At 33.7% G+C, this 27196-nt stretch overlaps 2 protein-coding genes across 5 annotated transcripts in view; both read left to right on the top strand.

Moving 5' to 3' along the window:
* Positions 1–7153: 7153 nt before the first annotated feature.
* LOC121237690 (CRAL-TRIO domain-containing protein C3H8.02) lies at positions 7154–10713 on the top strand. 4 transcript variants are annotated; one of them, XM_041134533.1, is made up of 6 exons: positions 7155–7391; positions 8123–8275; positions 8620–8766; positions 9374–9526; positions 10083–10205; positions 10446–10713. In XM_041134533.1, the coding sequence occupies exons 1-6, from the start codon at positions 7263–7265 to the stop codon at positions 10521–10523; spliced, it is 783 nt and encodes a 260-aa protein (XP_040990467.1). In that variant the 5' UTR covers positions 7155–7262; the 3' UTR covers positions 10524–10713. The 4 variants fall into 4 exon arrangements, with proteins under 4 accessions (XP_040990469.1, XP_040990471.1, XP_040990467.1 ...); XM_041134534.1 differs by having other exon boundaries at positions 7255–7391; positions 8101–8275; XM_041134535.1 differs by lacking the exon at positions 9374–9526 and having other exon boundaries at positions 7154–7391.
* Positions 10714–26690: 15977 nt separating this feature from the next.
* The window catches only part of LOC121237282 (protein MODIFIER OF SNC1 1-like), a 43480-nt gene continuing 42974 nt past the window's right edge, over positions 26691–27196 (top strand). Inside the window, exon 1 of the mRNA XM_041133961.1 lies at positions 26691–26985. The gene's annotated coding sequence lies outside the window, so the exon portion shown is untranslated. The remainder of the gene's footprint in view (positions 26986–27196) is intronic.

The following is a 27196-nucleotide window of genomic DNA, read 5'->3' as shown; positions in this document are numbered from 1 at the left end:
AACGCCCTGTACCCGGAAGGGTCGGAGAATTACTACCTGTCACTTACAAACCTGTCTCTCCAGGCATTTAAAACTCCAAGGACTTCATAAATAGTACATAATCTCATATTTTTCAAATAACCATAATACAAATTCCATAAATCATCATTACAGAATAACATAAACCAAAAGGGGGTCCACAATCTCCCAATAATCTCAATGAAGTAAAACGATACATCTTTAGGTCTCAATAGGTCTAAACAACATAGAGTACTTCAAATACTCAAGTTAAATCCTTCTACTAACAATGGTATTTGAACTTTCATCCATATCTAGCCAAGCTCCAATTTCTATTCTTGACCCCCAGCTGGGTAATCAATGTCATCTGAAAATATATGAAGATAAGGAGGTGAGTTATCTATAACTCAGTAAGTAGAGAACATATACTAATATGTAAACATGAGCCATTTTTAGAAAGTTTGGTATGCAGAAATAAAACATTTCATTTTCATATGCACATCTCAAAACGTGTTATCAGAAAAATCAGAGCGACTTTTCAATCTTTTCATACTCATAAACTATTTTCATATTCAAAAACCGTTTTGGCATAACATAACTGTACATCTTCATCTTATTATATTATATCGTATCGTATCATGTCATATACCATGTTTAATCCTCGTGGTAGGGTTGTGCTATCCCCGGTGGCCAAACCAGGCATTATCATGTTGTGAAACTTTCCCTTTTTCAATCTAAGAGCCCCGAGTGTGCACACAGGAAAGAACACATAAGAGATCACTTTGTTTCCAAAGTGGGTGCACTCATATCATATCATGTCATGTTGGTACCAACCATATCACGTGAACCAATATCATATCAGAACCATATTCAGAATCAGAATCAAAACAGATAAGTATGCCAAAAGTTTTCATATCCATATCATATCAAACCACGTGCTGAACACATTCATATCATTTTCAAATGATCAATAAAAGTTCTAAAATATTTCATATCACATATATAAAAATCTCAATTTTCATATTCGCTCTTTTGCACATTTAAAAAACATATCAAATATTGCTCATGTCTACACTTTTCATGTAAAAAATATTTCTTTAATATTTCATACATATTTCATGAGTGAATGCAAAACATATACTAAGGTTACTTTTCACCTTTTCCTTTTAAAATAACATGCACAATTTTACAAATCAACCTCGTTTCATTTCTTTTTATAAAAATCTAGCATAGGAACCCCGCTTACCTGGGTCTCTTAGCTTATTCAGAAATTCTCCACAACAGTACTGAACAATTGATATTCGTCACCTATAAAAATTCATGAAACTTAAATAAATCTCCAGTGAACAGATAAATCTCATATTACACCTGAAGTACCTATTTTAATTCCTAAAAAAACTTAAAATTCTCTCAACTCTAAATATCATCCATTTCTAAATTCATCAATATCCACCATAACCAACATCAAATTTCAAAACACTAATATTTAAACCCGAAACAGCTAACAAATCCCAGCATAAACCAATCACACAAACAACTCCATCAACCAATCCAACCGATCCCCTTACTCCTCAGACTCAGTCCGGCACAATCAAACCAGTTCACATAAAAAATAAGTTAGTGCAAAAAAATACATTTAGATCACAAAAGTTCTTTAGAAAAATACTTACGGTGCTATAATATAATTTTTGAACGGTCACAGATGTGCTAGAAGTGGCGACACAACAATGGAACAGTGCAAAATGTACTAGGCCGTGGGTCTCAAGAACCCACTTTTGAACGGGGACAGTTGAAGACTTGAGATTACTAAGGAATGACTTAGAGGTGTCGGTGAATCTAGTGGTGGTGGTCATTGGCCGTGGGTGGCGGTGCATGGTGGAGATTGGCCAACTTGAGTAAAATAGGCCGTGGGAGAGTGAGGGAAGGTGGAGCCACCGTTGGGGGTGGGGAGGCCAGGGGAGACTTGCCGGGGAGAGGGGAAGCTAATGGTGGTGGTGCGGTGGCCAAGCGACGGCGGATGGCGGCGGAAATGGAAGAAAACTGTGGGGCATTGGTGAGCTTCGTGGGAGCAAACGGCAGCGAGTTAGGATCCGAGCTTGGTGGGGGACGATGGTCGGCGGGAGGGAAAGATGTGGTGGTGGTGGTGGTGGCGCCGTTGGGCGGCGAAGAAGTTACACAACCCGAATGGGTTCTACACGGCCAAGAGAGAGAAATAAGGATGGTGGGGGGTGGTGGCTGGGGTCGATGTGGACACCGGAGGGTGGGGAAGGCTATGGGCTAGACCGTGTCGCTGGACAGTGGCATACGGCGGCGGGCTGGGGGAAAGAGACGCACAGAGAGAAAGGAGAGGGAGAAAGAGAAAGAAAAAGAAAAAGAGGAGAAAAAGAAAAAGGCAAAAAGAAAAAGTGAGAGAAAGAAATGATGTCCAATCCTTACATCTTGGTCGCAAATATGATCCAACGAAAAAGATTTCAAAACAGCAAGTTAAATAAAATAATTTAAACGCAGTGAATAGCTTAAATAAAATAATAATAAAATCCAACAATAAATTAATTTAAAATAAAGATCATTTTATATAATGATCAATAATTAATAACAATAAAACACATTGAATTTAAATTTCACAGTTAAAATTCATAAAATAATACTACGTAAATCATCTAAAATCTAAAACAAGAAAGTCCATAATCATAAGAAATGTAATAATTACTTAATGAAAAATACACGTAAATACGGGGTATCACAGGGTGGGTCAACAATGGACTAGTGGCGATAACAAGAACTGGAGCTAGTAGTGGTCGTCTGATGGTGGCGGCAACGAGTGGTGGCGAAAAGACAATTTCGTTAAAGGCAGTAAGGCACGAAGGGCTTCTCTTCTCAAATAGGTGTAATCAGATGAAAAATAATCTACTTTATATTTTATGAAATTTCCTACATGTCTCATTATAATTGAGGGTTGTTAAACCAATAAGATCAGTTGAGTTGTTTCGAAGAGGAACTGTTCGATTATATGGTCAATCCAAATACGACCTGTTAAGTTAAATAGGTCAGACTTTCAAAATCTAACACAACTCGTTCTATAACAAATTATGATTAAGTTGTGTCAAGTCATGAACATTTGATTATATGAGTCAATCTAAACACGACCCACTAAGTTAAACGAATCAGGCATTGAAACCCTAACACGACTCATTTAAATAATGGATTGTGTCACTCCTTTTGACTCGCTTAATAATTAATTGGAAATTGATCAACACAACACGATTTATTTCAATTCGTTTCATGTAAATTGATTGAAATAACTCGCATAACCAATTTGACCTAATTAACATAATTTCACATAAAAGTTAAAATCTAGCCACAATATCTAAAAAAATAATAAGACTACATACCTACTAATAAAAAATGTCAATATTTTTCAGATTTTAACCTATATAAAATTACAAACTCAACAACAATAAATATGAGGATATGTTCAGAATTAAAATCCCAACAATAAAAACATAAGCATATTAAGAAATACCAATATTACAATCTAACAATAATAAAATTGTAATTTTGAAATAAAATTTAAATGAGTTACTGTGGGTTGATTTGCTGTTAAGCAGGTTGACTGGTTATTGATTCGTTTATTAATCATGTATTAACGGGTTAATCCGTTTCGACCCAATCTATTTATATCAAATCAAAATTTACTAATTTCGTATCGTGTTCGTATTGAGTTCACATATCGTATTATATATTGTCACTCCTAAAAAAACATGGGGTCATGTCATCTGCCTAAATTCCATCGAGTCAACAATTTTATCCCCACTAGTGTGATACTTTAAATCCAAGAGAGTTTTTTGTTTATAAAAGAACAAAAAACAAACAATATGCAAAAAACTCATGGACTTATTCTGAAAATTTGGTTGGCTGATTTTACAAGCAAATACTCGAATGTTATAGCTGCTAAAACTAGGAGCGGTGCTACTTTGCAGTCCGAGTAGTACCGTTCGGTATTACTGCTAGTTGTAAAAGTAACTTTTTTTTTATTTTTTATTTTTCTATTTACATTTTTTAATGTATTTAAATATTTTTAAAAAATTAAAAACTACACCAATACACTTAAAATCATTTCTATCATCATTCAATAAAAAAAATAAAAATAAAAATTCACCGAGCAGTCAAACCGAATGTAGGAGTGGCAGAGTAGCGTTTTTCTAAAACTAGTCTGTAGACTTGAACGGTATTCTTCCGCTGATCCTTCTATCGGTAACGATAGTTTGTACCGATTACTATAAATTGATTTTTTTTCTTTTACATATTTTTTTTAAATATATTTTTAAAAAATTATATAATTTTACTAATAATTATTTCTTTAACTATTAAAAAAAAAACATGTATAGATCCATTTGGAGGGCCAGCCCAAAGCATTTTCCTTCTTCCACTGCAAATGAAGTTTCATAGATTTTAGAGAAATGTTACTATGTTGTCTGATTTTTTCTCTCACTTTGATCTTTTATATATTTTATTTTTTTATTTAATGATTAAAAAAGTAACTTTTAATATATTAATATATTTTTTTATTTTTTAAAAATATTTAAAAATATTAAAAATATAAAAATAAATAAATAAAAAGACAAATTTGTGCTAGGCAATGACCTAGCACTACTCTTTGAAAATCCTCATAAAAATATGTGCTATCTGGGTGAAACAGAAGCAAATGCATAGCAGCTCTAGCCCTACGTTGCTCAATAGTAACAGTTGCATTTTGCATCTTTCTTCGAATAATCATTAAATTTGAAGATTTCTATAGTAGGTGAATGACTTTATGATTTTATTTAATTTTTTGAAAAATTATATTCTCGAATCAGGTAGACAATAGGCCGAGACACAAAAAGTGTTCATTTGATTTGATTTCCTCTCATCCTATCTTATTTTTAAATATAATTTAAATATAAAATTTTCAAACTAATCATTACAACTTTTATAAATTATCAAATAAAAAAAAAATCAAAATTTTCAAATTTTCAAACAAAAGTAATATTATTATAATATTTTAACTTTATAATATTCTTTATTCAACTTTTTCTCTCTCATTTCTCAAAATCTAAAAAATACTCAACTAAAACTATCTCCCTATTATTCACTCATCAAACAAACTTAATAAACTGTTTATATGATATAATTTGATTTGAAAGAAAATTTTAAATTTTAAATTTTATAAATCAAATTTTATTGATATAGATGTATGCTCTACACACCAAATTGATAATAGATTAACTTTATATATATATATATATATATATATATATATATATTCTCTCTTTCAAGAGCGACTTTAACTACAACGGTAAACTACTCAAAATTTTTCTAGAATGTAAATGACTTAAGCATTTTTTATGAATTTTTATGGTTAATTGATTAACAAAGAAAATATGTGTAATATTGACGTTGGACATAGTTAAACCATTTTTTTTTTATTTTTTTTATTGTTAACATGACAATCATATCAATGATGTTACGTTAATTGTGTTATGCGAGTGCTATATATGGAGTTTTATACTTAATCGGACTTGGGATAAATTCCCTTCTACCCAATCATTTTATTCCAACAAAATATACAGTCTCCTATTGCCAATTTTGGTCTTTACGAGAATAGAATTAGCAAGATGGAATCCAACTTTAGATAAGAATCCAAATGTATTCTATTATTTTTGGCCTTTTTCCCAAGCAGTCTAAGGGCTTGCTTGGCTATCCTCAATTATTATAAAATATTTTCTTTCTAAATATCACTCAAATACAAAATATTTTTTAATATCAAATTTTTCTTTTATTTTATCTAATCACTATTTATGAAAGGGGTTTAATCCTCTCCCAAGAGTCTGCTGGGCATTATTGTGGGCTTGGGCCATGACATGGTCTAGTAAGCTAGTGAATATAAGGCATAATCCCATGCGAGTCTCATCTGAATAGAGCCAAACCAATAATTGCCCGGGTATTTCAAGATGAAAGGGTGATTGGTTCATTTGGAGATAAAGATGAATCCTAATATCCCTAAGACTTAAATTTCAACTAACATGCGAGACAATTATTGTATATTATTCGAAAAAGTCACAAAGCTTTATTTATAAGGTTCAGGTACGATTATGGTAAGATTTGAATTTTTGGGTGAAGAAACCATATTATTATTAGCTAACTTAGGCATCGGAGGTGTCTCGTCGAACCCTCAAACTCCTTTACTCTTTGGTTGCAGGTGATCACGGGTGAGAAGCTGTGAAACACATCTTCAACAATTTGATTATTATAATGTTTTTAAACTCTCAAACAAAACACAAAATTACTTTTTCCAATTTCAAAATAAAAATATTATTAAAAAATTATAATATTTTTATTAAAAAAATTCATCTCTCATTTTCTAAAAACAAATCAAACATCTTTAACTCAAATCATTTCATATATATTAAGATATCCTACAGCCCCGTTTGGATATGCAATTGGTTTTATCTCATCTTATCTCAACATTCAAACACTACTAAAATACAAACATTTTACAATTTATCTTTAATACATTTTTATCTAATTATTATAATTTTTTCAAATTTTTATATAAAACACAAATGATCCTACTAGGACTACTGAGTGGCTCCCGAGGATTCTTACCAAAAGTGCAAAATACACTTTCTTATTTTGTGTTTTTTTCAAGCATTTTTTAAATACCTTTAAACATTAAAAAAAATCACAAACTCATTTAAAACACTTCTTTAACAATTAAGTAAAATAAAAATAAAAATAAAATGGGAATCGATAGCTTTTCTCGAGATGCATCCTCAATGGATATAGTATTTTCCAAACACAAAAACAATTTAACTTTTTTAAATTTTAAAATAAAAATAATATTAAAAATTATATTCTAACAATATTTTAATTTTATAATATTTTTATTCAACTTTTTATCTCTTATTTATCAAATTTCAATAAAAACTTTAACTCAAATTATTTGACTACTCTATTATTTATAAATTATATTATTATTCAATATTTCTTATCTCATGTAACTATTAAAACGAACCTCACCGCACCAATTTTGGTATGAGACAATTTCTTCTCCTCTTACTAAAATTCAAACAAAAAAAGGAAAAAACAAACAAAGCAAAAAAATCAAAACGGCGTCACACATCGTTATCAGTTATCAGCAACCGAACTGGCTGTGGCACGAAAAGCAGTAAAATTTCAGTTATCAAGAAGAGCAATCAAAAAGGGCATAGAAAAAGAAAAAATCAATGGCGCTTCGTCTATGTCAAAATCTTCGTCACCCGCTTGTCCCTCCGCTTAAATTTTCCATGAAAGCCACTCGAACTAGCAAGCTGTGTGTTCAGAACTGTATGCTGGACCCGAAAGAGTCACGCAAGGTTTCTGCTCCTGAATCCTCTTTTTGAATGCTTTCTATGGCCATCTTTTACTGGGCATATTATCTATGCAATGCTTGTTCAGTTATTTTAATTATGAATGCATTTAGCCAAGGATTTCCATTTTGCTGTATATCTCTTTATATAACGTTCCCAATTGACTCATTTGCTGGCAGAGAAAGACGTAGGAATAAAAATTATGTTCGAATTCTAAATCCTGAATTTTGAATTTTTTTAGTTGCCAGAAACGAAAATGTAATAAACATACAAAGATTAAAGCTTTTTTTCTCTCTTTCGGTTTTGTTTTGTTTTGTTTTAAAGCTTTTGCAGCAACAAAATGGATAAAAGGGTTTTAGTTGCTGAAAAAATGTCCCAAAAGTGAAGTAAGAGCTTAAATCTGAAGGGTAGTAATAACAATCATTCAGGCTTTCAGCTAAACTTATTTGAACTTAAAATGGAGGATTGTAATAATAAGAATTAAGAACACAACCGTTTGGCTTGGTTCATATGAGGTTCAAAATATCAGCCATAGCTCAGAAATGTAAACGCGCATATATAATATATAAGCAATACCAAAAGCACAGATTTTTTAGTGGGCGTTCATGCTGACCCAAAACTGGTTAACTGGGATTATTGTTATGGCCTTTTGCTGATATTGCATCGTGTTTGACTGTTTCTGCACTTTGTAAATGAAGTTGAATTTTTATCATAGGCTATGGCATCTAAATATGCAGCTAGTTTTGGAGGTTAAAGAGAAGCTTCAAAAAGAATTCCACAGTCTTCCCGTCGGCAACAATGGAAGAGATGATGAAGATATGATCCTATGGTTTCTGAAGGACCGGAAGTTTTCTGTTGAAGATGCTGTTGCAAAATTGACTAAAGCCATTGTATCCTTAACATTCTTGCCAAATTCTTAATTTTAAAATGTATAAATATATGTTTGTGGGCATAGACGTTTGCAAATGGAGATTGAAATAATTGCATAGGCATTCAAGGAGACAGTTTCTTTAAAAACAAAAAATAGGTTTTAATTTCTTTGGTTTTTCGAGCTCTATCTATAATTTTTTCACCTCTTAAAAGCCATTGAAAAACATCCTCAGTTGTTGCTCAAGGAAAAATGAATAGTTCGTTATAAAGATGTGGATTTTCATTGGAGGATTTGTTTGATTCAAAGAATGAAAAACCATATTAAATTTATGACCTTTTCATCTTTCCTTTCTACCCGTTTAAGAAATGGCGTCAAGAATTCAAGGTGTCGGAACTGTCTGAAGAGTCGGTGACAAATGTGGCTCAAACAGGAAAGGCCTATGTGCATGATTTTCTCGATGTCAATGACAGACCTGTGCTCATAGTGGAGGCTTCCAAGCATTTTCCCGCGGTAAGTTTAAAACTTAAGTATCACTCCTTTTATTGCAAATATTGGGTTTTATAAGAAAAACTGCTGAATTTGTTTTTATATTAAGAAATTGAATTCAGTCGTTTGCCACAATCCAAGTTCTTGTGAATTTTATTGAGGTCTGATGAGGTAGACTTTCTATGAACTCAAAAAGAGGCCAATATTTTGCAATTCTATTGGAGTGTCTGTATATATGATTCCATAAGCATTCTATATTTGATTTGCTACAAGAACAGAAGTCATTAACAATACAATTGACCTCTGGGATGGATACTTTAATAATATGTATCTTCCATAGAGGTGTCTCCCCCGTTCATAATTTAGATAATGCCACTTAAACCTCTTTCCTGTAAATTATCTTCAATTTATTGCAAATTATGGTGACTATTGAAACAAGACTTAGGATGACCATAAATGTTACTGTGTGGTGAATAATTCGCTAGTTTTCTCTTCATATATGGTATTCTGAAGTCTGAAGAAATATAGCTTGAATTATAAACTCCTATAATAAAAAGTTTTCGACCATCGATTTGGTTTTAAGGCATAAATTTTAGTTTCTAACCGAAAGCATAAAACAATTTGCTTATAGATGCAGGATCCTGCAGAGGATGAGAAACTGTGTGTGTTTATGATTGAGAAGGCATTGCATAAGCTGCCGACTGGAAAAGAAGACATACTTGGAATATTTGATCTACGGGGCTTTGGTACAGATAATGCAGATCTTAAGTTTTTAACGTTTATGGTAACTTTTACACACCAACTGCTGATTATGTTCTAGAGGGTTGATTTGAGCTTAAATACATGTGTTGTTTCTCTTGCCTCTGTTGCTGGCATTATGTCATCAAATGAACTAAACTCCAGAGTCAAACATGTGAAAATAGAAAAGTATCAATTTCAGCCGATGAGTTATTTTATATTGATTCTAAATGCCATTTATGAAGAAGAGCAGAGATGGTGTCTCTATTTAGTTCTTCCAAAGTTCTTAGTTTGGTGGTTGCTCTCAATGTTCTGTAATAGTCGTAGTACTCATGCCCACCGGCACTGTTCGATGCTGTTACTGTTGGTGGCAAATAGATGTTTGATCAATTTCAATGTCCAAGTCAAAAGTAAACCATTACATCCATTTTTTGTATTGCTTTCAAACCTGAAATCACCTCACCCTCTATTAATTTTGTCAATACACTACAGAAATAGAATATTTATATATCTGAAATATGTGTGTGTGTAGTAGCATAATTACTTGAAAGTAGTATTATGAACATTCTCGGTTGATTTACTCCCCTTCTTTTTGTTGACAGTTTGATGTATTTTACTATTATTATCCAAAGCGGTTGGGACAAGTCCTCTTTGTGGAAGCACCATTTGTGTTTAAGCCAATTTGGCAGCTTGCCAGGCCATTGTTGAAATCATATGCTTCTCTGGTATGGAATAATCATGCTACTAGTGCATTTGTTTTTCCCAAGGGCAGTTAGGCATATTTTCTTCATCTAAGTTAATCCCATGCTGCATTATACAGTCTGATACTACCTTCACCAACTTTGATTTAATTCTTGAAAGACTACCATCAGGGCTGTGGGTTTAGAACCTCGTCAATTTTTTTTCCGCCTCTGTACTTATGCCTGTTTATGTATTGTGATGATATTTCAATTTTCTTTTTGAAGGTGAGGTTTTGCTCTGTGGAGACTGTCAGGAAGGAATATTTTACAGAAAGGACAGTGCCGGCTAGCTTTAGAGGCTGAAATCGCTTATCAAAATAGAAATGTTTACACGCCCCTCTCGTGGCTTGTTGGGTATAAGAATCTGCATTCAATTACACAATTCGTTCTTTTCTTTGTAGCATTTGCTGTGCAATATTTCTCCATGGATGAAGTGGAAGATGACATGTAAGAAGGCCTAACAGCATTGAATTAATAAAAATCCTTTTAACCAGCGTTGATCTTGCCAAAGCAGTTTGCAGAGGGAGATTTTATTAAGATCGAGCGATTTTTGTGTCAGCATTGGCTGGAACTAAGAGTCCAGCAAGTTCTGCAGGGGGTGAATTTGAAAAGGGTCACAGAATTTTTTATTTGAAAAAGGGTCCAAAAAGTTTTGCATATGTGGTGATTCTTATTTTCGAAACCTGCATACTTTGCACTTGGTAGCAAAGAATGGCCTCACTTCTATCATATTCAGTCGATGCATAAAGTTATTGCAATTTCTCATTTTGGGGTAACTAGTTAGAACCCTTTTTTTTTTTTTTTTTTTTCAAGCTTCACACACACACACATGTTAAACAAGTACAAGATATAAGAGTCTAAAGGGTGGAATGCCCCAACAATCATCTCAAAACAGCTAAAAATAAAAAAATAAAAAATAAAAAAAAACCTGGATCTGAAGCTAATGGCTCCTGCCCATTTCCCATTAGAGGAAGCTGCTTGAATCGGCTTTTTTGCAATTCAAAAAACAGACTACAACTAAAAAGATGCAATTGGTGTTGTGCTGCACTTTGCTAGTCTAGTTTTGTTGAAAGAAATACCCATTTCTTTTTTTCTCATGATCTTTAGTTAGGATAAGCAGTAACAAAATAGTATCCGGTAGATGGTCTGATACGCCGGTGGACAGCCGTCAGTGGTTGTGAAGGCTCGTGGAGATCACACACCAATGTAGGTGAGAGAACATGATTTAATTATGGCTGAGTACCGACCACTTCGGAGTCGGAGGGCCCAACCTCCGACTCCGACTCCGACTCCGACTTTGTCGAAAGTCGAATCCGACCTTCGACTCTGACTCTGAGATGTACAGAATCCGCTTCGCCTCCGACTCCGACTTGTCGGAGCGGAGTTGGATTTTTAGACTTTTTTTTTTTTGTCTTTTTTAACTTCTTATTTGACCTACTTTTTTTAAAAAAATTGTGGGCTTTCAAATTTCAAATTTCTCAAAATTACAATCTTTTTTTTTTTGATAAAACAAATATAACCCTTCATTAAGAGAGGATTTACAAAGTTGACTTGAAAAACAAGCCAATTACAATCGATAGTAGCTTCCCAGTATACTTTCGTGACTGACATGGTCTAGTCCAGACGGTAAATCTCTAAAGGCCTAGATCTTAGAGAAAATACCACCTCTGTCCACGACAGAGGTTACAAAGTCCCATATCCCGACTAAGCAGGGTAGGGTACACCAAACCCCACCAAACCCTGTCAACGAGGAGGGGGACTACTACTCCATTCAGACCAAAGTTCGAAGGCACTACTTTTTTTGGATTTTTATTTATCTAGAAACAACATTACACAAAAGAAAAACACTGCACAAAAATAGAAAAACAGTGCACAGAGGCTGATGTGGCGCGTGCAGTACACGCGCTACTCTGGGAAGAGACCCGACAATCGACCTTGGAGATCCCGGACTCACAGACTCCAGAAACGCCGCGCGTGACATTGGCAGAGAGCTCCCCAGTGGTGCGTGAAAGCCACGTGCCGAACGACGCCGGAACTTCAACAGGCGCGTGCGGGCTACTCGCCGCTCCGTTTGGTGCCGCATTCGGTTGTCTTGAAGATCGGCGGCTGGGCAACACCATGGCGAGGCATGTGCTGGCCTGTGGGCAACGGGAAGACCCAGATCTGCGATTCTCCCTTATTTCGCCTGAAAATACACAAAAACAAAACACTACACAGAAGAGAAGGGAGGGAGGAAGAAGGAGGAGGAGGAAGGAGGGAGGGAGGGGAAGGGAGCCGAAGCTCCCACCCCTCTAGCCGGATCTGTGAAGAGAGTTTTAGAGAGAAGGGAGAGAGTTTTTCCTCCACAAGTTGGTACTCCAATCGTAGGGGTTCCTTGTATCATCTTCTGAAAATTACAATCTAAACTTATTAAACTTTTGATTATAACAAAAAAAATACAACTGAATAAAACAAGTAACATACTAACATGCATTCAAAAATAAAAAATAAAAAGAAAGTCCTATTTTTACATGTACTCTCATCATCCATAATTCCATATCCATATCCAATTAATCACTACAATAAACAAAGGCACCGTATACGAAATGAAGATTAAAAACAAAAGGCACCATATAGTTACTATAGTATACTATAGTTACTATAATAAACAAAGGCACTGTATACGAAATGAAGATTAAAAACAAAGGCACCGTATAGTATACTATTATAATTAATGTGAATCTATTTTTAATTTTATATATTATATATATATATATGAAGATTCAAAAAATAGTATTACTATTTTATATATAATATAGTATTACTATAATATACTATTAGTCTATTATTATATCTTATAGTATAATTACTAATACTATAGTATCATACTATTAGTATGTTAGTGATTTAATATTATATATAGGTATATATTAAATCTCTAATCTCTTATATATATAAATATTAGTAATACACTAATAGTATTAGTATATTAGTGTTAGTATTAGTTATACTAATAGTTATATTAATATTAGTTATTATTAATACTATATATTATACTAATAGTGATATTAATACCATATATAGTTATAGTGATTAGTATAACTACATTAGTATTAGTTATAGTGATTTAGCATAACTATATTAGTATAAGTTATAGTGATTTAGTATAGGTATAATACTATAAGTTATAATTATAGTCTATATTAGTATTAGTATAAATATTAGTATTAGTTATAGTGATTTAGTATAACTATATTATTATAGGTTATAGTGATTTAGTATAACTATATAATATATTAGTATAAGTTATAGTGATTTAGTATAGGTATAATACTATAAGTTATAACTATAGTCTATATTAGTATTAGTATTAGTATCAGTTATAGTGATTAGCATAACTATATATTAGTATTTGCTATAGTGATTTTAATTTAGTATAACTATATAATATTATTAGTATAAATCACTATACGAACTATATCACTGATAGTATTAGTATACTAATACTAGTATGTCACTATAGTTAATAGTATCATATAGTAATATAATATTAGTAATTAATACTATAGTGATATATATAGTAATTTATATATAGACTTAAAGTGGATTACTAATAGTATTAGTATTAGACCATAAATCTAATTAATATACTAATGTATATTAGTATTACTAATATATTTATCAAAAGGAATATGTTGAGAATTTATTAAGTCAAAAAATATAATTAATACAAGATATTGTTATATAAAATTTATATGAATAATACTTAAGTTATTATACATTAGTATTATATGTTATTATAAATTTATAAATTAGTGTTTATCCATTAGTATATATAGTTATATACTAAACTATTATTATTTATTAGTCAATTTAGTCTATATATTATAGTATAAATATATTATTTAACTAGTATATTATTGAGTTTAACTAACTATATAAGATATAGTTGTATAAAATTTAAATGATTAATATATAGAAAAACACATATCTTTTTATAAAATATGTATAAAATCGGAGGCGGAGGTGGAGTCGAAGGGCCAAGTCGGAGGCGGAGTGTCGGAGGTGGATCGGAGCAGAGCCGGGGTTGGTTTGTCAATGACTCCGACTCCAATTTCCAATAGAGAAAAAAATCCGACTCCGACTCCGGCTTGTTGGAGTCGGAGCGGACCCGGAGCGGAGTCGAATTGTCAGATTTTTGCTCAGCCCTAATTTTAATAAACATTTTCTTGTTTCGTTCCAATATTTTGAAAAAATTTAAAAACTTGTTTGATTTTGCTGCAAACTCAAATTCTAATTTATGATCTAAATAAGGAATTTAAATTTAAAGATCCAAATCCAAATTATAATATGTCACTGAAATTAATGTCAGAGGAAATATCATAAGACTGACGTATTTATACACTAATTTGTAAATAGGGATTTTTTTTATATTATTATCTATTAAGTAAAAACAATCAAGAGCTAGAAAATGTAAGCTAAAAACTTGTCCAAATAAGAAATTAATGTCGGAGAAAATATCAAAAGACTGACGTATTTAAACACTAATTTGTAAGTAGCGAATTCTTTTATATTATTATCTATTAAGTAAAAACAATTAAGAACTAAAAAAATGCTGTAAAGTTGTCCAAAAAAGAAATTAATGTAGGAGAAAATATTGTAATACAGGCGTGTTTAAGGTTCGGATTCTTTATTAATAATATAAAATTGTGAATAATGTTGGAATGAAATAGTTTAAAACTATGAAAGAGGTTCCGATAAATTCATGCTATCTGCATAGTCTGAATTTTGGATTAGTGTGCAGTAATATTTTACTGCACCATCCTATTTCTTTTATTTCTTTAATTCATAAATTAAATAAAAAAAATAGGAGAAGAGTAAATAAAAATAAAAAAACTGAACTTTAATCCAAGGAGTAGGTCGTGTATGAATATCACTCCAAAGTAGGGCTATGCAAAACCTTCGGTGGCTCCGACTCCGGTTGATGTCCGCTCCGCCTCTGACTTCGATGGAGTCGGAGTAGTAGCAATTCAGAGTTGGAGTTGAAGTGACTCCGAAATTTAATGTCGGCCACTCTGACCTATTTTTTTTTTTTTAAAAAAATCAGATGTAAAACGAAACTAAGGCCTCGTTTGTTTTCAAGAAACATCTCATCTCATCTTATCTTATATCACTTCATCATTACAACTTTTTCAAATTCCTACATAAAATAAAATAAACAATTCAACTTTTTCAAATTCTAAAATAAAAATAATATTAAAAAATATATTCTAACAATATTTTATTCAACTTTTTAACTTTAATCTCATCTATCTCATCTCATCTCTAAAAACAAACGAGCCCAGTTAACTAAACGATGTCGTTCCATTTCGTATTGTGCACATCGGGGGTCCAAAACACAAGACCCCCGTTTCCCCCCTCACTCTTTTGCGAAACTTTTCTCTCCTCTCTATTTCTCTCTGCCTGTCAGCCGTGCCGCACCTTCTTGTTGTTACGGTGACGATGTTGCGAGCCTAGTCCCACTATAGGCTACTTCCCGTCAGTCGTCGCGACAACATAAGTATATTTTGGCTTCCCAATTTCATTTGTTTTTATTGTTTAATTTGTGGATTTTTTGATTTACAGTTCCAAAATTTTGGAGACTTTTTTTATCATTGTTGTCTTGACTTCACTGTAAATTTAATTTAATTTAATTATCCAGTTTATTTTATTGTTTGAGGGCTACCTAATTTTGTTGCTCTATTGTGAAATTTCAATTTTTAGGATTTTTCTCGGAATTGGGGTTTTGAATTGGGGGATTTCATTATTATTGAGTTCATTTTGTTGTTTGAGAGCTGCCCGATTTTGTATTAGTATTGTGGAATTTCGATTTTTAGCCTTTGAATTGGGGGATTTCGGTTTTCAACCTTTGAATTAGGGGATTTCGATTTTCAGCTTAGGTGGAGATTTTTTGAAATAGTGGCTTTATTTCCTGTTGAAAACGCCATTCCAGAGACTTGGCTTGACTATTGTTCAACCTTGACCCGAGTGAACTTTAGACAGATTGTTTACTCGATGTGCGCTTGACACTCTGCTCGAGCGAATTTACGCAGATTAAGTTTTCTGATGCCTCACTATATAAACGAAATGTTGTATTTGTGAGGGGCCGGACTTTGAAAGAGACAAGAGAGACGATTTTCTGAAGAAGAAAATAGAGAGAAACAAGTTTTGTTTTTCCACAATGAATATGTGTGATTAGTATTTTTTTAAAATCTGTGAGTTTTAGTATTTTTTTTCTTTTTAAAACCACACACATATGGTTTAAGACACATTTCTTTCTTTTCAAAACAATTTTTTTGTTAATAAAAGAAGAATCCCAATAGATTGTTTTGAAAAAAGTGATTTGGTTAGATTCTGTAAAATGATCTTAATGCGTTTCCAATGTCTAGATTTTGTAAAATGATGTGTTTCCAATGTCTATAATTTTTATGTTTTTATAGACCTAGCTGTGAACTCCAAAATAATTACAGATGTTTGAGATAGATGCACCATTTGATGGAGTCTGGACTGTCCGGTATATCATTAACTTTCATGTGAGGTACTTTACTCTTAGTATATTTAATTTGGTTAAGTAATGTAATGTCTAACTTTTTTCAATTTCTAAAACAATGCAGGACGCTTGGAATTGGAGGCAGATGGTGCTAATAATTATTTATTGTAAATTGTAGCTTTTTGTTTTATTTTGATATATTATTACAATGTAAATTAGTTGTGGACTTTGTGAAATTGGTTAGGGTTGGTTGTGATTGTGGTGGACTAGTGGTTGTTTGGTGGTGGTTGAAACGTGACAAGTAGGAGTGTAACCGGTCTGGTCCGGTCCGGTTTTAGACAAAATCTAAGACCAACCGATATGTACTGGTTTTGCATTTTCTAAAACTGATTATGCACCGGTTACCCTCCTAAACTGGTACTTCCGGTTTTACAGGTTTCCTGTCCGATTTTCTGGTTTTTTTAAAATGTAAGTTTGACAGTTTGTCATTAAAAACTTATTTATTGAAAAAAAAACTGATTTAAAAAAATCTGTTTTATACTTTTATTAAAAAACTGTTTTACTAAAAAAAATATGCTTTACTAAAAACTACTTAAATAAAAAATCTGGTTTACTACAAAAAATTCTGATTAACTAAAATCTATTTTACTAAAACTGCTTTCCAAAAAACTGTTTTACTATAAAAAATCTGCTACAAGCTTATAAATATAACTACTACAAAAACTGAAAAAAAAAAAATTTGCAATAAGAAGAAAAATCTGCTATGACTAATGGATACAACTTACAGAATTTACACATTATACATTAAACAAAGCACTTCAAGTCTGTTAAAGGAAATAACTTACACATTTTTTAGAGTAGTCACAAGAAAACTAGAGGGAAATGGATCTTCATTTCCTCTTATAAATTAAAAAACTCACTAGAAACTCAAGAATGAATATCAATAAGCCTAAAAGCCTATAGAATAAAATAATTTCAAAAGTCTAAATTAGAAGTCCAAAAATCTAAAAAATTACAAGTCCAAAAGTCTAAATTACAAGTCTTTGAAGTCCAAAAAATTACAAGTCCAACTGTCCGAATTAGAAGTCCAAATTACAATAACTTAGAACATCCAACAAAAAACTTCAACTAGAACTAATAGCTATGCACCAAGCCACCAACTCCAATAGTCCCTTCAACAATCCTTGTAATTAAATGAAAATAAATCATGCAATTAATTTCAATAAAAAATTAGTAATTACATTAAAAAAAAAACCATAAGAAAAGATGTTATACAAGTTGATCTACCTTAAATTTAATTATCTCCAGCAAAAAAAGTAGGTCTTGAAGAACTCCCTAGGTCTTCCATGAGCTCTACACAAAAGGGAAAAAAATAAGCATAAGAATTAAAACAAATTATTAATATGATTTACACTTTAGAGATAGTTAAAGAAAATGTGAATGATGCTACATACTTGTATCAATTTTTTCAAACTCCTCAACATCATCCATTAAAGTGCGAATGTTAATCGGGGCAGAAGAACATAGCCAATTTTGTGTACAAATAAGGGCTTCTACCATAAGTGGAGATAGGCTACTGCGGAAAGGATCAAGTACTCGACTTGCTGTGATAAAAGCCGACTCAGAGGTCACTATAGATATCTGAATTACAAGAACATCCCGTGCAACACTTGAAAGCACATGGTATCTAATGAAGTTGACTTCCACCAAGTCAACAAGTCGAATTTCACATAATCTTCTTCACATTTTTCACATAAATATCTCTTCAATTCAGATTTACTCTCCAAAGAGTTCTCCGACTCTCAACGCTTCTTAATTTGTGCACGGATAAATGATCTGAAATCACCTTGACCTACCCCAGCAGTTGAACTTGTACTACTAGCCCCTCCCTCGCTTGATTGGCTCATAGTTTGATCTTGTGCCCCAACATCACTTCCATCATTTTCACAAAAACTATCATATAAACGAGTCAAGGCATCTTGAGCTCGATCCACCAACATAAGAATTTTTGAACTATTATCCTCATATATTCCTTCAAAAATAAATGTTAGACAACGCATTTTATATCAAGGATCAAGAATCAACCCAACATACAACAAAAGATTCATTTTTTCAAGATTTCCCCAATACTTCTCACATTTAGACTTCATACTAAATGTCATTGTCCTCAAATTATGAGACTCTTCCACACAGTCTAAATTAATTGCAGCTTGAATTTTCGCTAGCTCAAATACAAAATTGTTGCAAGTGACATAATTGGTCCTCGAGAAATACAAGGTTGCATCGTAAAAAATTTAAAAATTTTACAAACAACCTACTATTATCCCAATCATCCATGGTTGGAGGCCCTAACTTAGATGCCCCTCATTTACCCAATTGTAACACCCCACTTCCCAAAAAGACATTTTAGATTTTTCGGGAAGACAGTGTGCTACTACTAACTTAAACTTAAAAGCTTTTCTTTTTTTAACAAAGCGCCAAATGCGAAAGATTTTCATAAATAACAAATTTCAATAAATACTAAAAATCCAAAATAAAGTCTGCGGAAGCACTTATTTAAAAAAAAATAGGGAAGTCTCATGTGCTTATCAAAATAATTTATTTAAACTATAAACCATAGAAATAATCATAGCATAATCTGTCTAGGCCTCTGCCTCACCTCCCGGGGTCAAGTCCTATTCTGCAGTCTCATCCTCATAAATGTCCTCACCTGGGGTAGTTTAAAAACATAAAAACAACTAAAATGAGTCGAATACTCAATAAGCAACACATCATACAGTAAACATAATAAACATAAGATTTTTTGAAAAACGTGCATTCTCACAAATACATATGTAATTAACATGAATATGAATATGGACTTATCTTTTCATTTATCATAGGCCGTTACCCACTGTTGACCCCCGTGAGTTAGGGTTAGCAAATCTAAGTAGATTCTGATTCCACCCGTGGCTGCGGGTTATGGAATCCATACATAAGGAAGACATACTGGGTGTACTACCAGCATGCACGACCTGGCAATGCAATATGCCCATAACATAGGTACCGTCTTCATATCATAACATAGGCCGTTACATATTTTATCAAAATCATACTTGCATACTTGTTATCTCATAGATTTCAAAAGAAATCACATACATACTTGTCATATCGTGTCATAGATTTCAAATGAAATCGCATTCTTTCATAAATATCGTGATACATGTTCCCTCACATAAATTCATAACTTTCAGAAAAAATTTTATGCATAACTCTCACATAAAATAATTTTATGCATAACTCTCATATAAAATCATACATTTCATAAATAATTTTTTGAAATAACTCTTACGTAAAATCATGCATTTTATAAATAATTTTATGAATAATCTCACACATAAAATCATGTATGACTTCCCATAATTATTTTAATGCATAAATTATCACGTGAGATCATCAATATTCATAAACTTTTACATAAAATCATGGATTGTAATAAATAATTTAATACATAAATCTTCATATAAAATCATAGATTTTCATAAATATATCATGATGGGGTACGTAAAGAGGAGCTTCCAAAGATGGGCATACATGCAAAATATTTTTACAAAAGACATGCCGTTTACGTACATACGTGGGTATGATCATGCTACTTACCTTGTAGTGCTAATCTACTATTTTCGGCACGTAATCGGTCGCCTATAAAATATACATGTAATTTGCATAAATTTCTAATTAAACATGTGATTTTATTTAAAACCTAAAATACTAAAATAGTCTATAATTCCTAAACCTAGATTCTTCCTAGCACTAAAATATTCTCATCTTTTAATCCTAATTAGGCATGGGTATTTTTGGAAAAACAATACAAAGGGCATTTTTGTAATTTAACTAACCCATTTAAAAATGATCCTACGGGTTTCATGCATATTCGGGTTGGGTTTTACGCGAGTTGCATGCATTCGGGCAGGGGCTTACCGAGAGAGGAAGAAGCAGTTGCGACGGTGGGTCTAGTGGCTGGGCACGGCGTCAACTCCGACGAGTGGCGGCTATGCAACTGAGAGTGAGAGAGAGTTATGAGAGAGAGAGAAACTGAATCTTAGAGAGAGAGATTACGGGGAGAAGGTTTACGCACCACGCAGCGTGCATGGGTGTTAGGGACTCCGGTCTTGTCCCTAACACTAAGGTCCATTAGCTTACCTTGGTGAAGATGATGACCGAGTGATCTTGCTATCTTGCTTGGCTTTCACCAAAGGAATGGTGTTTGAGTAAGGGAATGATGAAGATGATGCACTTGGGTAGGCTAAGTGTTTAGGCTAAGGCAAATCAATGTGGGTGGCTAGACTTGTTATTGAGTGAGGTGCCAAGATGATGGAGGCTAGGGTTGAATGGAAGAGATGAAGTTAGGGTTTGTTCTTGGAGAGTGGCGCCAAGTTGATGGAGTGAGAGTGTTCTAAGAGTTGATTAGGGTTGTTTGATTCAATGGGGATGGCTTGGGGGTTGCCCTTGATGTTTGGGCCACTTGGATGGAGATTAAGGTTGGTATAGTGAAGTGTAGTTAGGATTTTGTGAGGTGGCTAGGGTGGATTTCGAGATTTGGATGAGCTGGCTTAGGGTTGGAGTTTAGGATGATGCTAGGGTTTAGGAATGAGATGGAAGAGTGAGGCTAGGGTTTGGTGGGCGGATTGGGATTGACTTGGTCTTAGGAAGATTGGCTAGATTTGGTTGGTTTAGGAGTAAATATGAGAAGTTTGTAAGATGGAAGGAATCTTTGAGTGAAGAGGGAAATTTGAATTTGAATTAAGATGACAAGTCAATAGTTGACTTAAAGAGATTGTATGAAGAGTGATTTAAGGAATTGAAGAGGATTTTCAATTCCTTAAATTAAGGGATTTGAATTTGAATTTGAATTTGAATTTGAATATGGTAAGAGGATGGAGAGATTTTAGGAATGTGATTGGGATGAATCAACTTTCCTAAAATTAAGGAAGTTGACTCAAGAGGGACTCCTGATAGATGGCTAGGTCAATGGATATGAGGGATGAATGGCAATTATGGGAATGTGAACTATTATGGAAAGTAGGGCAACACTAGGGTTGGTCGAGTATGGTAAGTGGGGAATATGGCTAGAGGGTTTGATGGAGATGGTGACTAGGTATTTCGGCTAGGGCAAGTTGGATGGTGGGAAGGCTTTATGTAAAGTGTGTCAATGTATGGAAAGGATGACAAACAAGATGGTGGTCGAGTATGTGATATGGAATGGATCAAATGAGCAATGGAATGAATGAACACCAATAACAAATGAAGAACACGTTGAACAAGTGATAAATAATCAAGAACAAAGTGAACAAAAGATAGCCAATTCAACTATGATTCACGTATTGCATATAGATGAAATAAACCTCTTTATTGATGAACTTGAAAACAAAGAGAACAGCAACTTGGATTCACGAATTGCACCAAGTTGCAAGAACAAGATAGATTGAACCATACCTATTCACGAATTGCAAGGTGTGATCATCTCTTAGGGGATTCACGTATTGCACCCCAAAGAGCCCAAGTGCCTTAGCACCGAATGGTGATCTCAAGAACAAAATAGTCTACCCACTAAAGAGTTTGCCAAAAGATGTAAATGTAAAGACTAAGGGTCTTATTTATAAGGATTACAACTTGAAAACCCCCAATAGGACCATTGGAAAATAAATAATTAAATAAAAATAAATAATAAAAAATAACATAGTTGGCATGGGCCAAGTTGACTCATGGCATGCATGAGCCCATGAGTGGGCTAGGCTAGCCCATGACATGGGCCATGGGCATGGCTAGTGGCTTGGCCATGGGCCACAACACATGGGTTCCTACCAATGGGGCTTCGGGCGGTGGCACTGGGCGTCACTGGGTGGTGGAGGCTAGATCTCCGACGTCGTCTGTTGCTGCTGACGGTGGCGTCACGGCCCAACAATGGCAGAACGTGGCTTTCGGTTTGGGCAAGGATATATCCTTTGTTTCGGTGCAGTAAAACAGAGTATTTTGGTGTGGTTTCTCAACGGCTGGGCGACGGTGGTGGAGGGAAGAGCTACGGTTGCTGCGTATGGGAAAGTTGGTGGTTCTCGGTTACGCTTTGGCTGAGGGAGAAGACGTAAGCTAGGGGTGTTGGAGGGTGAACGCTAGTGCAGACAGGTGCTGAACTGGGGTAGCAGCGCTGCGGGACAGAGCATGGGGCTATGGCCGTGGCTTTCGGTGGGGGTCACGGAGGAGGTCTTGGGTGGTCTGCTGGATGAACTGAGGGGAGGTGGTAGAGGTTGTGCGTTCGTGACTTACGGGGTGTGGGCTAGCAGCGGCGTTGAGGAAGAGGCTCGTTGATCACGCTGGAAATAATGGCTCGGACTGGACGTAATAAGTCTCTATATTTATAGACCAATGAAAACCTTAGTGAAGAAAAAGAAGAAACGTACGTGCATGGAAGTGGATTAGGTTTCGTGTATGTTTGAAATTTATAGAATAAAATCCGGTAGCTAGGAGTTTTATCATGAAGAGGAAATAAGAATAATAATCGTGTTTGGACTCTAACACACGCGTGCTTGGAGTAAAAAATAAAGTAAATAAATAAAAATAAAAATAAAAACTACCAAAATAAAATAATAATAATGGAGCCTTAACTCTAGGTTTAAAAAAGTTCATCTGATAATTCTCATATGGGCTTTAACTCATTTATTGAGTTTTAAAAAAAAATTTCTGTAATTTATCTCTAAAAATATAGGATCGGGTCATTACAACCCAACTCACTTACACCATCATCATCCTCACTATCATCCTCCCCAACGCTCTTAACATATCCCGAATCTTCATTCTCTAGCTGTTGAAATGTTTTTTGAAACTTTTCAGCCCTATCCAATATCATATAAGTGGAGTTCCAACGAGTTGCTACATCCAAGCATACACTACTTTTACAAGTGATATCCTCACTATCACAACATTGCTTAAATGTGTTCAACTTTTGTGGATATGATTTCACATACTTTATAGCCCCTCTAATTCTTGCAATTCATTGATCATATTCTTTTAACCCATCTCGAACAATCAAGTTCAAGATATGAGCACAACATCTCATATGCAAAAACTCATGTTTCAAAATCGTATTCTTTCTATTCCTTGTATTTCTTTTGATATACGAAACTGCCTCATTATTTGAACTTGTATTATCGAGTGTCATTGTCAATATTTTGGGTCTCCCCCATTCAACCAAACACGCTTCAATTTTTTTTATCTAGTGTCTCACCCTTATGGTTTTCAACCTTACAAAAATTGATTATTTTTTTTGTGCATTTTCCAATCTTCATCAATAAAATGTGCGGTGAGACACGTGTAGTTAAAACTTTACACAGATGTCCATATATCTGTGGTTAGACAAATGCGCTGCCCCTTAAGAGTACTTTTGAGCTTGTTTTTCTCTCTCAAATGAAGTTTATAAATATATTTTGCAACCGTTACACGTGATGGAATCTCATTCCATCTAGGTTGCACAACAAGCATAAATTTCTTAAACCCCTACCCTTCCACATGTTTAAAAGGAAGCTCATCAACAACCAACATTTCTACTAAGGCTTCTCTACAAGCCTCAACACTAAAAGCAATAGATACAAGCCCCCACTGCTTGATCCAGACTGGAAACCCAATACAAATTGGTTTTTATCCACTTTCCTAAGTGGAGACTTCTTACATATTTTTTCTAAGTGCCTCAACATTGATTTTGTGCCATGTATATTAGCATCACAAGCATAAGTCATCCCACAAAGGTTACATGCAGCCCTAGGTTTCGACTTATCCTCAGTATTAATCTTTGTAAAATAATCCCAAGCTATAGATCTTTTCCTACCACTCATAGGACCAGTAGATGGCTTACTCACATTAGATTTGAGAGAAAGCGGATCATTAGTCACTATTGATTCCATGGTCCTTTGACTCCTTTCCATTATAGGTTGAACATCACTGGGTGTTTCATTTGAAAGATCCATCTATAGTAACAAAAATAAAATTAATAAAAGCAGTTATAACTATATATATATATATATATATATATATATATATATATATATGGGGTAAGCTGTAAGCACTTGATCAATTAAAGGATTGAGTTGCCATTGGCCCATTGCCAATCAGTATTTCGTAATGAAGCAAGATAATGATGAATTATTACATGTTTTATTGATGATCACAGATTCACACTATCCACCATTCCAAAACCAAACCTTTAATATTTTAGTTCTTAGAGAAGTAGAAAACGTGAGGCAAACCAGATGCAATTATCCCATTTTCTTAAAGTTATAAATCCAATCATAAAACCCTAATAACACAAACTCAATCACAAAATCCTAATAACACAAACATAACTACAAACACAATCACAAAAATCCCTAAACTTCAGATTCAAAAACCCTAATAAAACAAATACATTAAACTTATAAATAGGAAACAAAAACAAAAACAACTTACCGTGAGGAATCGAAGACAGAGGGAGTGAGGTGAGGCCGAGGGTCTATGCATGGTAGCATTGGTAGGCTGCGGCTAAGTTATGTGCGACAGAGAGTGGGGCTGAGGGACGAGAGAGTGAGGCTAAGGAAGAGAAACGAGAAATGAGAGGCGAGAGGCTGATTGCAGAGACAGAGAGTGAGGCAAGACCGCGAGAGAGTGAGGACTGAGGAGACAGAGTGAGGCAGAGGAAGAAAGAGTGAAGCTGAGGAAGAGAGACGAGAGACGAGAGGCGGGGCAGATTGTAGAGAGACAGACATGAGAGAGTGAGGCGGCAGGGTGAGGAAGAGACGAGAGAGTGAGGACTGAGGAGACTTTACTCTTTAGGGTTTATTGGAGAGGAAACGATACCGTTTCCCCAAGGGCCCAATGTGTTTGAACTATGAGTGTTCTGTTTTTATTTTTTCTTTTTTAAATGATAATTAAAAAGTTTATACTATTAATATAGTTATATATTAGTATTAGTTATAAATTTATAGTGATTTAGTATAACTTATAGTGATTTAGTATAGCTATATAATATATTAGACTATATAATAGTATTAATATTATACTATTAGTATAGTTATATATTAGTATTAGTTATAAACTTATATATTAGTATAAGTGTATAACTATATAATATATTATATATTAGACTATATATAATATAATTTAATATATATTTTTATGTTTAAAGCATATGATCAATTATAATTTCATCTTTAAGATTAAACTTTTATTTTATAAATTATATAACACTATCTTATATATAATTATATTAATAACATATGATCAAACAAATTACAAATGTTCATATTTAAGATTAACATTTTATGTTATAAACTTAGAACTTATAATTTATAAATTATAATATGAAATTATTTCATATATGATATATAATTATATATACAACTTTCACATATAATTATATATTATATATAAAACTTATATATAAAAAATATTTTGTATAATATTAATTTGTATAAAATAATAAAATTTATATATAAAATATTAATTTATATATATATTTCTCCAACCGGTTCGGTCCGATCCAGTCTGAGAAAGCAAAAAATGGAAACCGGACCGGTTTCGGTTGGTTTTTCTAATACACGAACTGGTCCCGATCTTGACCGATTTTTCGGTGTAAATTTACACCCTTAGTGACAAGTTGTGAATTTGTGATTGTGGAGGTTGTTTGGTTGTGATTGTGGAGTTGGTTTGGTGGTTCGTTGCAATTTTAATTTATATTACGTTTGTGATTGTGCATTTTTTTTCTTTTGGTTTTGTAATATATGTGATTTACTCATTATATCCATATTTTTTTAATTACTTTTACAGTATTTTTCGAAAATGGAAAATCCACTGGGTTGTTGGTGAAATTTTCGGCCCACTGGGTTGTATTTTTCGGCCCAACTCCTCCGATCGCCAACTCCCAACTCTGATAGGAGTCGGACCTCTAGAGGTCGGAGGTGTGCTTTCCGACTCGACTCCGACTCCGACTCGGTGTCCACTCTACTTTACATCGAACTCTTCATTTCAGCTCTCTCTCTCTCTCTCCCCTTTTCTTGTTCTGCTTCTTCGAACTGAAACTCCAGTCGCTTCAACTCTCTCAGATCTCTCTCTGAGCCTTCGTTGCGATCTTCACAAACTAGCGAGGTTCCGATCGCGTATGCATTCCGCTCTCCTCAAAGAACTGTAATAATTTATCGGATTTCCTTTCTCTCTAGGGTTTCTTCGAATCCCCTGGAGCCTTCTTCGTCTCAGGCAAGTCGAATTACTGCCGAGTATTTTGTTCTAGTTTCTCATTCTCGATGCTCTTTTTATGGCCCGCCTTTTGTTCTGACTCCCGGGAAATCTAAGGAGTGGAAAAGTATAAAACGAGAGCAAAAAGCGAAGGACTGGAATAGAGAACTCGATGGCCTTTGTGAGTTTTTTTTTTTTTGGGTCTCTGTCTTCCCCTTTGCTTTCTCTGAAA

The sequence above is a fragment of the Juglans microcarpa x Juglans regia genome, chromosome 6S (genome assembly GCF_004785595.1).
Source record: "Juglans microcarpa x Juglans regia isolate MS1-56 chromosome 6S, Jm3101_v1.0, whole genome shotgun sequence".
Taxonomy (NCBI): Eukaryota; Viridiplantae; Streptophyta; class Magnoliopsida; order Fagales; family Juglandaceae; genus Juglans; species Juglans microcarpa x Juglans regia.
This window is presented reverse-complemented; position numbering and strand designations above follow the sequence as displayed.